At 33.7% G+C, this 14,510-nt stretch overlaps 2 protein-coding genes across 3 annotated transcripts; both read right to left on the bottom strand.

Annotated features, from left to right (window-relative positions):
• Positions 1–5,813: 5,813 nt before the first annotated feature.
• On the bottom strand, positions 5,814–7,202 carry LOC134335838 (homeobox protein Hox-B8a). Of its 2 annotated transcripts, none has more exons than XM_063018447.1 (2): positions 6,779–7,202; positions 5,814–6,127 (listed from the first exon to the last, which is right to left on the bottom strand). In XM_063018447.1, exons 1-2 carry the CDS (start codon positions 7,200–7,202, stop codon positions 5,814–5,816), a joined length of 738 nt encoding a protein of 245 aa, XP_062874517.1. The 2 variants fall into 2 exon arrangements, with proteins under 2 accessions (XP_062874517.1, XP_062874516.1); XM_063018446.1 differs by having other exon boundaries at positions 5,814–6,130.
• Positions 7,203–11,686: 4,484 nt separating this feature from the next.
• On the bottom strand, positions 11,687–13,981 carry hoxb9a (homeobox B9a). The gene is made up of 2 exons (XM_063018556.1): positions 13,468–13,981; positions 11,687–11,922 (listed from the first exon to the last, which is right to left on the bottom strand). Exons 1-2 carry the CDS (start codon positions 13,979–13,981, stop codon positions 11,687–11,689), a joined length of 750 nt encoding a protein of 249 aa, XP_062874626.1.
• Between the last annotated feature and the right edge of the window lie 529 nt (positions 13,982–14,510).

The following is a 14,510-nucleotide window of genomic DNA, read 5'->3' on the forward strand; positions in this document are numbered from 1 at the left end:
TGAAAAGCTGTCTATGACAGCAGCGCCAATTGATTAAATCCCTTTTCCCTTTTACAGTGGTCACCGAGAGTAGGTTTCCCGTAAAAACAATGATAAAACACTAATGCGTGCCCAGATCATAGTCATTTTCTCAATCGTAGATGTAATCCTAGTCATTGTAAGCTTCATTGGTGTAGCAAGCGCCAAAAGGGTTGGTCTCCTTGTACTGTTACAAGGAGACAGAACATCCACCTAAAACGAAGTCTGCAGTTTATATTTACCGATATAATACGTATATATTACGAGGACAAAACATGGCAGAGCTTCGTGAAGTGCTGCCTCCAAAAGAATGCTGCAATATAACCACTTGGGAAATCATAAAAAGTTCACGTTCATGGTTACCCATCCACATGACCATCCTCGGCCAATCCCAGGACCCAAGCACTCATAAAGTTCTATCACAAAGTTGTAAATTTTCATAAAACAACAAGAAATTTATTGCATTTCTTCTAGGCTCCTTTGGCAGTACCGCCTCTGTCGACGCCATCTTTCACAAAAGCTTGGAAAACAGAAATATACAAGAAAGTGTTTCATAAAATACTTTCTGTAGATTCGATTTTTACTGAGTAATTAAAACAAATGTCAGCATTGTTTAATGTCACACACACATATATATATATTAATTAATATATATATATATATATATATATATATATATATATATATATATATATATATATATATATATATATATATATATATATATATACATATATAATTTATATACGTTTATATATTTATATAATATGTATATATATGGTTCATTAGACCAATATATACAATATATACCAATGTACAACGAAAAAACTTGCTTTACTCTATTTATGACATTAAAATACAGTGTAAACGCACATCAATCGTTAGGACCAGTGTTAAATGCATTACATTAGTTAAGAAGACAAGCAACATTGCAGGATAACAACAGAAACCCTAACTGAAAATAAAATGTAAACATTTTATCTGTAAAATTAGTCATATTAAGGACGAATAATAATGAAATCATACAAATGCAAAATATAAAATTTTAATAAAGACGCACATCGAAATATTTAATATAATTTTAAATTTTGTCAGTATATAAAAAAGTCAATACTGCAATTAATCTATAATTGTATTTTTTATTTCAAAGAGCTTATTATACAAGCGTCAACTTTATATATCAGTTTTCATTTATTCTTATTAATTCGCAATACTAACACTGAAGTTTTAAAAAGGAAAAATAACAAAACCGTCTAAGTTAAACTTGGTATCGTCTACATTTTGATTGTTTAAAAATTAAACTTACCACGAACTTCAATGTAATCCCAGTGCTACACAGATTGGCTTCAAAATGGAAATACCTACTTCCCATTCCACAGGCCTCTTTTTGTTCATTTTATGGTGTTTTCCGGCCCGGTTTATTGATGCACTAAACTAATTAGTTTACAGCCTTTCGTGTAACTGCACTCTTTTGGTCTCGCAACGAAATCAGTTGCTTAACTGATTACGACACAAGCAGGCAAAAGGTAATAATAATAGTATAATGGCTGACTAATGTGTAGATTACTTTGCCAATAATAATAATAATAATAATAATAATAATAATAATAATAATAATAACAATAATAATAATAATAATAATAATAATAATTACTGTCGTTGTTATATTAGTATTGTTAGATAGTAGGGAAGCTGCTGTGCAACATACGGATTGGGAAAAGCAGTAAGTATTTATTATAAATAGAAGTATCAAAATATTACACATTTCACATTGTATATTCTATAAATAAAAATAAAATAAAATAAAAACGCCCTCTACTGCTAACAAAATGACTTATACTCTAAAGTTATTTAACGTTATACTGTATGTACAATTTGTTAACTTAGGATCACTCAATGTGGGGTTTTCTTTTCCATGTTTTAATGCAGATACATCTTCTGCTGCTCGTTTTCCTCTTAGACGTATTTTTCGCAACAAAAGCTGTAGAGGTCAGGGTCTTACTCTTTTTGGTCCTTTTATCTGCCTGTAATTGGACTAAATGTTGATATCTCGTTTTGTATGGCTAATACCTGGTGCTATCCCTACGTGCTGTCTTCGTTTCAGATACCAATTAAAGCAGAACTGCCTTTTGAGCCTAACAACGTTTGACGGCTTTGCATTCTACCTACAAATAAGAGATGGTAACAAACATTAAAAATCAAATAAAAAGAAGACCTCTATAAAAAGAATAACCAAATAAAAGAAGATAGATATACAGGTATGCCTCACTAAAATTGGGTAAAAATCAACAATTACGATATGCTCAGATAAGCAATCATAGATTTCCAATCTATTTTTTTCTTCGTTCTTTACAAAATGAAAATTTTGCAAAAAGGAAAATTTGCAATTTTGAAAAGTGAAGTGCAAAGGACAAGAATTGAAACAACCGTTTTGGAAAACCCTGATATTAAACTTTCATATTTGTTATTATAATTATTCAAGATTCAAAGTAGCTTTATTGGCATGACTGTAGGAAACAATGTTGCCAAAGCATCGATAATAACAGAATTACAAAAGAAGCAAAAGATGACAATAAAACAATAAACAATAAAAGTGAATAAAGATAAGATAAAATAAAAAAATAAACAATAAAAATATTTGAGCAATTTACAGGAAGATATACAGACAATATATAACTGTATTCTTCATTATTATTTTATGCTTTTGAATTCCTCTTGAATGTTATTACAAAAATAACAGCAGTAAAAACAGCAGCAATAGCAACAACAACCATAATAATAATAAGAAGAAGAATAAGAAGGAAAAGAAGAAGAAGAAGAAGAAGAAGAAGAAAAAGAAAAATGCAAAAACACAAACTAGCTGTTGAATCCTTCCTTCGATTAACAACGCAGTCAACAACACAATCTATTCCGTCTTCAAAGATACACTACAGCTTTCTTTGAATACATTTTGGTAAGGCTTAATGAAAAGCGTTACACTACATTTGAAGTATATTTGTGTGATTTAGGGTATCGCCAGTAAAACCCATGCTGCATTTCTTCTGTTTCCGTTTTGAGCAAATGGAGTCTTTACAATTGTGTGCTATTTAAACTTTTTATTGCAGTGGGGTATAATTTCCGTCTCTGGCGACGTGTTACTATGTAATAAAATCACCAGTTTGGGGCAAACTAGATCCAAAAGCGTTGGAAAGCAAAGTGTTAAAAAGGAATAGATAAAGCAAAACATTATTAAACCGAATTATTATAGAACAGGGATAACTTGGTAATAAATTGGCATCTGTATCAAATACATTATAGCTTTCTGTTATAAAACACAACGCAAAAGTGTGGTCTCCTCTGCTCCATTTTCACAATTTTTCTTTCTTAAAATGAGTTTCATGAATTGTGGCCGTGCCTATATGTTATTTTTTTTAAATAAAAAATAAGTTTCTACTACATTTTATTTTTTGCTACTTTTTATTTATGCCTTATTATGTATTGTTCATTGTTAATTTATTTTCTTGAATATAAACAATTTATGTTTTTTGATATTTATGATATTTAATTACACACACACTGTATATATATATATATATATATATATATATATATATATATATTCAGTGTATGTGTGTGTAATAAAATATATAAAACGTATTATAGAAAAAGTTACATCTTGTGTAGTAAATATAATTATATTAAATTATAATTATTTTCTATAGATAATAAATATTAAATTAAATATTAAATTAAATACATTCCATTTATTAAATATTTTTAGTTTTTTATTACAATAATTCACATATAGGCACGGCTAGTATATCAGTATATACTAGTATATCAGTACAAAAACTAAAAGCGTGTAAAGTGTTCCTTAAGGGTTAATGGTTACCTTGCCATACTAACGTTAAATAGATCTCTTCACAATTTTTGATCTCTTTTGATCGTCGTATAGGATGCACATAATCATTCTTTTTTGTATCAAATGTTTTTGCAGACCCATACTTCTTATTACAGATATAGGATGACATTCTTGTTGTAAATACGAAAGCTTCCTGGGATCTGAGGCGCATGTCACCGTCCACCGCTGCCCTCAACCGCAGTTCTTTTCGATACTATGTACAAGCATTGACTACCACTGTTAATTCACAAGTCCAATAGTCAAACAGTGACAGAGTGGACTGTGTAAAATGGCACAAAGGACGCAAAAGCACCGTTTGTTCACGTAACACCCAGTTTTGACACACCGAATAACCGTTGGTGTTGAAAAAATGATTTAGTCTAATGCGGAGAATTCATAATCTGGGTTATTAAGTTTGTTTTAGGAGCATTAATGATATATTATTGAAAATAGGCAAAAAATAAACTTTTTCCCCAGAATTACCACGTGACGGTTGGCACGTGACTGTTGTCCTGGCCTTCCAATGACCGTCAGATTTCTCGCAGCTTTTCCTGACATGGAAAAAATCTATATGTTACATGCCATTCAACGCGTGGTCAAATTATTAATATAGAAATAAGAATAACTACAATCAGCAGAAAAGCACATTAAAATAATACAATCGATGGACAACTGTTTTCTTTGCACTTTTGTATTAAGCAAACTGTGCACCCATGATGAACTATTGTGATGAACCTTAAAGATATGAAATATGTGGCTGCACAGAATTATTTATATAATCTTATACATTGTTTATGTAATCAAAGCACAAAAAATAAATTATTTGTGTATACAGCTGATCAGAAACCCAGTTTAGTCGAATAGCTTTAAATGTTTTTGTCTTTGTTTCTTTGTTTTAGAACGCGCATAAAATCGCTGTCGTGGGTTTATTATATCACAAATTACAAATTAATTTCCATTGTTCATTATATATATATATATATAATCTGTGTGTTTGCTGTTAAGATAACCAATTAACAAAAATGTATGCCATACTACAGCTTGTCCTTTTCTAATAATAAATAATAAAGCTTTGATTTCCTAGTCGTCAGTATCACCATTTATGTTTTTAAGTAAAACATCTGGAAATATGTGTTTTGTCATTTAGTGATGGGACTGTCTTCCTTATCTGTACGCCTTAAGCGCAAAGAAAGCAGAAAACCACATTTATTCTTGTAAACTTTATTGTGCCCACTTTATTTGTTTTCTTTCAGGTTAAGACAATAGAACAAACTGATAAAGAACCATGAAAGCATATTGTTAAGATCCTAAAAAGCAATGCACAAATACAGTACAAAAATCTGTTTCACAGTAAACAATGGGTCACATAACTTCTTTTTTTTAATTTTATTTTCAATATTTCATACTCTGTGCGCATGCTTAATCCAAGAAAAAATATAACAAAATACCATCAATTTGAAATGAACTAAAGGCGTGTAAAAAGATATCCTACGGCATAAATAGGCAGTTTCATGTTGTTGGAAGTCATTAAACGCTACGTCATCATCATAACATATAAGGGAGAACAGTTAAAAAGTGCACAATTTAACTTAAAATCTATACAGCTGCCAAAAATGGTTAAATTCTAATAATAAAAATCAAGTTTTCACAATATTTAGTTCACAAAGTAAGAAGGCTAGTTTAGACATAAGCCTACTCTCTTAAGGATTATGAAAAGGTAGAAATGCTTAACGTTTGTCATCATGAATTTTCATGGTCACATAGATTTAGAGTTTTTATTCTCCAGCGTTTCTCATATATTTTGCTATTTGTTTAGTCGACGTGGACTAAATGTCTCTTCGACTAACCTTTTAATACGTATATATGTATATATACATTTGCTCTCCTGATTGCCGTTTATTAATCAGTCGTCCATCTATATTTGTTGAGCTTTATCGCAGTTTTCATCTGCCGACTGTGCTCCAACCGTCTGCTCCTTCTCCCGCTTCTCTTTTTCAATCGCCTCCTGTTCTGACTTACTGCTGGGGAACTTGTCCTTGTTGTTTTCTTTTTTCCATTTCATGCGGCGGTTTTGAAACCAAATTTTGACCTGCCGTTCAGTTAGTCCTAAGGCATGCGACACTTCGATGCGCCGTTTGCGTGTCAGGTATGGGTTGAAAAGGAACTCTTTCTCCAGCTCGAGTGTCTGGTAACGACTGTAGGTCTGGCGGCCTCGCCTGCGTCCGGCAGCTACTGACAAAAACAAGGTCAATCAAGTTAGTTTCGATGAACAATCACTTTACAGTTTAATATTTAAAATGTAGCAACAGCAACATAATAGATCCGTTTCTACTGTTTATTATCATCGTTAAAAGCTTTGCTAATAAACCATATAAGTGTTTTTTCTTTGATGGTTGTTAACAAATGTTCAGTATTAAATATTTAGTTCAATTACTTATATACAATAATGGCATGGTTTGATAATAGTACAGACATCAAAGACTATACCACATCATGTAAAGCTTCATAAAGACAGAACCTGTGTAATACAAATCCCAGTATTACTATAAGTCGTAAAAAACTGCCGTAAAACTGACTGGGTGAGTAGTAAAAGTTCAGCTGTGGGCCAGAGTCTCTGACATGTGGACAGAAAAAATAGGACTTCTGTTGTATATCGCACTCGCTTATTTTTATCTCTTAGTTTCGCTTTATATAGCAGGGTAATTAAACTGTAAACTGATTCGACAGTTCTCGACACCGTAAAATAATAAAACTCTCCTATCTCCGGCGCTCTGGAAACCTAGCTCCAGAACTAAACTGCCATGAGATACTACGTTAAACAACACTCACACCAACACAAACCTACAGACATATTAAGATGGTCTGTTTGCCGATACTGACCTTGAGGTCTCATCCAGGGGAACAGCTGTGTAGGGGAAGGACTTTGCTCCGTGTTGTCCGTTTCATCGCCAATCCCTCCAGCGGCAAGTTTGCAGTCGCTGTACTGGACCAAGTCGGCGTCCTGAGCACTAAAGAGTGTTTGCCTTTGTAGAGCATCGTAGCCATAGAAGTTGCCCGGTTCTCCATGACAGGTCACGGCACATGGACTTTGCTGGTAGGAAGCTGCAGAGAGCGTGGACGCGCCGTGGTGGTAAAATTCCTGAATCTGTGGAGCATGCTGAAAAGTTGCCCCTGTGCCTGGACCGTACACGACAGTAGGTCTGGTGCCCAGATCTTGCGCAAAACCACATTCGTAATAATTAGGACGTAAAGAGTCTCCACTTTTGTATTTGGAGAAGAGAGAGTTGACAAAGTAGGAGCTCATCCTTTGCGATGTTGATTTTGACAGGGTACTTGTTTTTGACTGTATGGTGCCACTGTTATGGCCAGGGACAAACCCGGTTCTTTTGAAGAAAAGGAAGCACAGACCACAGTAATCGTAATCGTTCGCGTAATAACTTTTGTTTGTATATTTCAAACAGCCTCTTTAAAGCCACAGCTATTCAGCTTCCACTGAAACGCGACGCTTAGGAGATCCAGCATCACAATTCCTGGGTAAAGTGCCAGTTCCCAAACAGTTTTCTGTGATTTACTCTGCAACAAATAAATTGTTTCATATTTCGCTATGTCCTTTCACTATAATTTGCATCTATTAACGAATCCTCATCCCATTGGCTTCTTGCGTCCCCACACGGCCACTGCTCGGCGCGCTTCTGAAATGGAGGGAGTCAGTGAATAAAAAGGAGAGTAAAGGAGAAAGAGAGGGTACGGTGGGGAGCGAGGGAGCAGAGAAGTGAAGGGGGGCTATGAGAGAGGAGGGGAGAATATACCCATTAATATATTCAAGCGGCTGAGTTAATGAGAAATCTGTCGCTTTGCATCAGATCAAATACATTGCGCTTACCCCTCCCTTATACAGTCTAACCAGCCCAAACCTTCCACTCTAAGGTGCATTTTGGATGTTTTCACATACTGAAGAAAAACAAATGTAAAAATTAAAACCCAAGTTCTGACATAGATTATTTGTCTTGCTTTAAAAATAGCAGCCATAGACAGGTACACACTTCACCTGGTATCAGATTTACCAGGTACAATAAACCTTAAGACCTTTTGTAAACAATTTGTTAAACCATTATTTTGTACCTTATTGACTCGCATCGAAGTAAACGAAGTGGTCGTGATAGGCATGTTTTTGTTAAATATAAAATGTTCGACGACAAAGAACATTAGATATTATATCTTCTTTAATGACCGAACAAACAAAGCAATACAATAAACCGGTCCATCATTTATGCTGTGCAGAACAATTAATTTACACGAGAGCATTTAGATATATTTATATATATATATATATTACAAGCATATTAAGCATATTATTTAATAAGCAAATATGCCTGCTGACTAATGCGTTTCTGCAAAACGAGCCAATAAACTGGCATAATAAAGAGTATTAAACAGTAAATAACAACAAAAAAATGGTCAAATTGAGGTATCCAGTTTACTTTTTCAATATATATTTGCTGCAAGGTCAGTAATAATGTTACATTTTGTTACAATAAGTCATGTAATCCTTTTACAAAAACACATGTGTGTGTGAGTATATAATTTAAATCAGTATATATCTGCCTTAAAAATATCAAACCGTTTGTCTTTTCACATAGTTGCAGCGAATCTTATTTTAGTCAAGTAAAGAACATGCTCCATAGCTTAGTGAATTTGGGTGGGGGCAGTAGTCTCTTTTGGATGGAGTAACATTGCCACCATGTGGCCATGGGCTGTTATGTTAGTACATTGTTTGGCCTTTAAGGCAAGAAAAGGGCAAGAAATAACGGTTTTACGAACAACAACAACATAAACAAGAAATTAGCCCAATCCGAGCACTTAAATTCACTGTTGTACTTGGGGTTAATATTTTTTTACTATTAGCAAAGACGGTAGCTTAACAGCTGAGCAACGAGCACTATGTAGTTCTAGTAAAACATACACGTGTTACACAATGTACTATGATAATGTTGTTACTTGCATGTTTAAATGAGTTTTTATAAATTATTTATTTTAAATATACAAATATTTATCTTAGAATATATATATATATATATATATATATATATATATATATATATATATATATATATATATATATGTATATATATATATATATATATATATATATATATATATATATATATATATATATATATATATATATATATTTATATACACACACACACACACATGTGCAATGTATACATTTTCTAAGGGGGGGGGGGGGGTAGGGAGAAAAAGAAAACAAGGGTTTTTATGTTGTTTTGCAGTCTGTGTCACAATGCTAATGTCACAATCTGCTGCAGTTTTGCCTTTTTACAAATTCAGCTTATCCACGTAAGGCAACGGCCTGATGACCTTAAATGATTTCAAAAGATAAATGCTTTCTTTAGCAGCTGTCCATTGTATCAGGTCCCGCCACGACACAGTCGGATGTGAGAACACAAAATGAAATCAAGCTTGGCCACAAGGGCTGTAAACAAATTAAGGCTGACCATCCTACAAGTCTCGCCAGAAATCCTTTTTGTGTCATTTTATGGCTCCCGCTATGAGGCGATTGTGTTGAGCTTCGGAAATGGAACAAAGGGTGGGCGTAAAGCTAACTGGACTGCGGCTTCTCATCTTGGAGGTGCAGATCTCTCTGCTCTAGCCCCCTACTCTGCCAGGAATTTAAAGGAATAAACAACAAACGCTGTCAACAATAAAACAACAAACGTAAAAAAAGATATAAAACGGATTTCCCAGGCTGGAAACACGAATCTAACCATTTTCAAGGATTAACTTATATTCGGTTATTATAGACGTGTACAACCATTTAGTTCTTAACCTTTCAGAAATGTATACGCTATAAAATTTTATTACAGCCATAGTACTTTATTGCAGCACACTAAAATGCGATTTCTTTTTTTAATGATTGTCGACTTTCTATTCCCTAATACAATGTCCGAGTTCACATCCGTTGTAGTAGTCTGTTATCTTTTAAATCGCTCAAATCTTAGTGCCAGAATTTAGGTTTATGAATAAATGTCTACCCAAATCAAAAACCAAACCCAAAATAAATTTACACATGCTCTAAAAAGTTGGTGAATTCAATATTTTAAGGTTTCCTTTTCCTTTAAAAACGGTGACAACTGCTCTCCTTAAAACTAAAAATGGGATGATATTATTATTATTATTATTATGATGATTATTATTATTATTATTATTACTTTTTTATAATGAAATATTGATATATTGCTGTACACAACTGCTGTACCAATTTGCGAATACATTGGTATTGTCTTTGTTCGAAAACGGAGCATGTTTTTGCACATAGACTACAGTAAATAAGAACAGTGGTTATAATATATTTTTATATATATATATATATATATATATATATATATATATATATATATATATATATATATATATATATATATATATATATATGAAATAAATAAATACACGTCAAAAGACACGCCAAGGACACAATGTTTTACAATGTAAACCTTTAATATCGTCCGTGAGTGTGGGTGTCTGTCTGTCTAGATGTTCAGAGGATTAATGCTGTTCACACTCCTTGGACAAAATCCTCACTCCAAGGCAAAAATGCAAAAAGGCCTGCAACCGTCTCAAGCATCTTTTTGACAAAAGGTAGAATATGGACAACAAAAAAAAACATGGGCCACTTTAGTCCAGTCAAAACAAACCAGTAAAATCCAGAACAAAAATACATTAGAGTTCAATTTATCTCTGTTAGCACAAAGCTTTATACAGTCTGGACATTATGTAAACAATGTATGAGAGTAGAAAAAGCAAACTTTCATCATCATATTCAAGTAAGATGTTAGATCGATTCATTCTCATTCTTTTTAAAACAACCTAAACACATTGTACTGAAAATACTTTTTTTAACGTATACAATAAATAAAATTATAAGCCTAACAACACACGTAACAGTATTTTATTATACAACCAAGCTTTTTTTAAAAATCATATGAAAAGTACATTTTTACAAGACACGCTAAAGTATATAAACTTTTACAACCGTAAGGTTTTTCAACCGTAACCTAAAAACATTTTGTTATTGGCAAAACCTACGAACATATAAAGACATTTATCAAAATAAATTGACTTTTTTACTTTTAAACTGGAATGTACTCGATTGCAAAATGCACCTACATGTAAAGCACACGTATTAACTACTATAAATAAAATGCAAAATAAATTTCCGCTTAGATATTTTAGGGTATGTTTGTAGTTCAATAACACACAGGATAACCTAAGATTGATTTTCTAATATAATTATATTTTTATTTTATCAAGACTAATAATATACACATAATTTTTAAATATATAACAGGAGTATGCTATATAATAATAATAATAATAATAATAATAATAATAATAATAATAATAATAATAATAATAATAATAATAATAATAATAATAATAAATTAACCATAGTTTTTAAAATGCAGTTGCCTTAAGATAAAATAAATTGATAAATTAGTTTTCTTTGTGTATTTATCGCCGAATATTATTTTCTAAATCTGTTACTAAGTCATGGTAAAAACAGAAATGGGTAACAAAGGATATATTGTATTTTCGTGCTTTTACTTTTCTGTAGTTTCACTGCAAGTAAATAAGTAGCCTAATAATAATAGCCAATAAAAATGTTTAAGTACAAGGTCTGCATATCAGAATATAAATTTAAAAAAACGTCCAGCGATAACCGTAGTTATAAAAGGAGGTAAGGTTTGGACACAGAACATTTCCTTTTCAATCCTTGGAGTGGTCTTTATTCATTTTCTTCATTTTCATCCTTCTGTTTTGAAACCAGATTTTAACTTGTCGCTCAGTCAAGTTCAGCAAGCGTGCTACTTCGTGCCGTCGGTCTCGAGTGAGATACATGTTAAAGAGAAATTCCTTCTCAAGCTCCAGCGTTTGATATTTAGTGTATGGACAACGCTTCTTCCTTGACGAGCGAGCGTGTAACCAGTTGGCCGATGGATCATCTGCAAATGTAGAAAGAATAAAAAAAAAAAAACAATTAGTTTTTTAGGGTAAAATAATGACAGTGAAACTCAGGTGTTTCAACACAGTTTGACGTATAAGTTTGCTATAGTTTACACTAAGAAATTAAGCAAAATTATTACAGAATAAAAGAAAAAATATATAACAGCATATCATGGGTTCCACACAAACCATCTTAGTGTTTCTTTCAGCTTTGTTTCTTAAACGTCTGTAGTATTTTACAGACACCTTCGTGTTCTTGCGTGTTCTTCGTGTTCTAGCTTCAACTATTATTTTGCAAATGCAGCCTGATTAAATTAGGCTTTGTACCCACAAACAAACCACTTGTTGAATGTACACTAACAATTCATTAATTTACTTTTTACCAAGTAAGACTTACTATTTACCATTTATTCATTTTAAGTATAAGTGTGTTATAGCTTTTAAAACCTAACTAGGTCCTGATGGTTTAAGAATTACGAGCATGGCCTGCTTAAAAGGCTGGTAAATCCGACGAGCATCCATCCATATTCGTCCACCAATGAAAACATCAACCCAATACACACAAAATACAAAAAAGGCTAATAACGAAAAACTAAATATGCGTCAGAGCTATAAGCATCGTGACAACGTAGCCTTTTTGATCTGTTAAATATTAAAAGCTAAGAAATTATGATTATGTGCATTTAGAAGTTTGCTGTCATATTCGTGCTATGTCTTTTGAAAGCCCTATAATATCGCTGGGGTTTTATTTTATCTCATTTAAAAAATAAGTTTCTGTACTGTATGTCCAAGGGCGCTGCATAGTGCAATTGATAGGTAAGATTGTTGGTTTTTTGATCAACATAAAGGGGGAGGGGGGGGGGGGGTAACGTTCTTTCTTTCTCAAGGGTAGCGGCAAGCGAAGGACTGACCTCCTTTCTTTACAGTTCATACACTTATACGGCGTTCCGCACAATTCTGTTCTTATTTGAGTTAATCAAGTTTTTCAACTTTGAACCAATGCCTGTCACAGAATGTCTCCTAAAGTTGAAAACAACTGTTTGCCAAAATCTGTGTCCCGTCGATTATTAAAGAACTTAAATTAAAGTACTTTACTGTGTTAGATGGGCTAAGAGGGATGTATGGATTTTTTTTCATTCCCCCCATTTGGGTAAGCATATAAAATTAAAGGCTGCGTGAAAAACTATCCCTCTCTGTCTGTCTGTGCGAGTCTGTCTGTCTGCCCCCCCCCCCCCAAACACACACACACACACACACACACACACACACACACACACAATGCAGGATTAACAGGATGATCTATAAAGTCACAACTTTTCTGCACTTAGGGGTAACACAATATGCAACAGGAAGGCTTTTGGTTAACTCTATTTTTGTACAAAAAAGGTTAGTTGTGCATATTGTAAGTCTACAAAAACGCAATTGCTCTCGAACTTTGCTATCCATAATAGAAAAGTAGGTACGAATGCATTGGTTGTCAGTTGCTTTGTTCACTTTTTACAACAGCGTTTGCAGACTGTTTACTTCCTCATTTTATAACTTACTTTTATCTGGCTCCTCTTTGTCATCTCCGCCTTCACAAATATCCTTGCTGTCTTTTAAACCCGCGACACTGCTGCGATTCATCTCTCGAGCCGAGGGGGACTCCAAAACATATTCGTGCTGTCCTCCAATTTGTGAAAGCTCCCCGAAGTGTCCCAGTGGTGGCTCAATCTTAACTTGGTTTTGGCCGGACAGTGGCTCGGCTTTCGGAGCACAGTCGAGCCATGTGCGGATGTATCGGGTGTCCGTCGAAGGAAGAGGCTGCGTTGGGATGTAGGGATGGTAGACCGATGGTAAACCGTTTGATGTATGAGGAGTGAAAGGACTCCATGATGAACTAAACACGGGAGGCTTAGGCTGAAAGCTACATGAAGGGTATTCGGGATGTTCCCCGGTTCCTGGTTGTCTGGGGGCGGAATACTGTACATTGGAGAATCGGATAGCGCTCGGATCTTCCCCTTCATGACTTATGATGGAATCGACGTAGTAGTTGCTTAGTGTTCCTGAAATGGACATTCTTGGACATTATACTATGTTCAAATCATTGATGTAAAAATAAATGCCACGGAAATGAATTTTCCCTCTCTCCACGACGGTTTCTTCGCTCGCCAGCCAACAATGTAGAAGTGGACTGATATGCAGTGTGCTTCGAGCAAAATGATTGGTCAGACCTTTCCCCGAGCCTGATAAAGAGTCAATGGGGCGTAAATCAATTCACCCAAAGGCTACGCGAAGATTAGCTCCTCTTGAATATTCCACCACACAAACAAATACATGAATACACATCTTTTTCTGCATTATACAAAGTGGATTCAGGTGGTATAAAAATACATAATGTGTCTAATTAGTTCACTGTTTGCTCTTCAATATCAAAGTTTCGTATGTATTTTTTGTTTTATGTAGACCAATTTTGCCTTAAATCATTGGACAAGATTGCAACATTCTAAACGAGATTTTTTAAATAGTAGCCAACGACAATCCCGTCGTAATTATAGAAAAAAAAACAGCTTGAGCCTTTGATTATTTAATACTACAATAAAATACT

Source organism: Trichomycterus rosablanca, chromosome 22, assembly GCF_030014385.1.
Source record: "Trichomycterus rosablanca isolate fTriRos1 chromosome 22, fTriRos1.hap1, whole genome shotgun sequence".
NCBI classification, from domain to species: domain Eukaryota; kingdom Metazoa; phylum Chordata; class Actinopteri; order Siluriformes; family Trichomycteridae; genus Trichomycterus; species Trichomycterus rosablanca.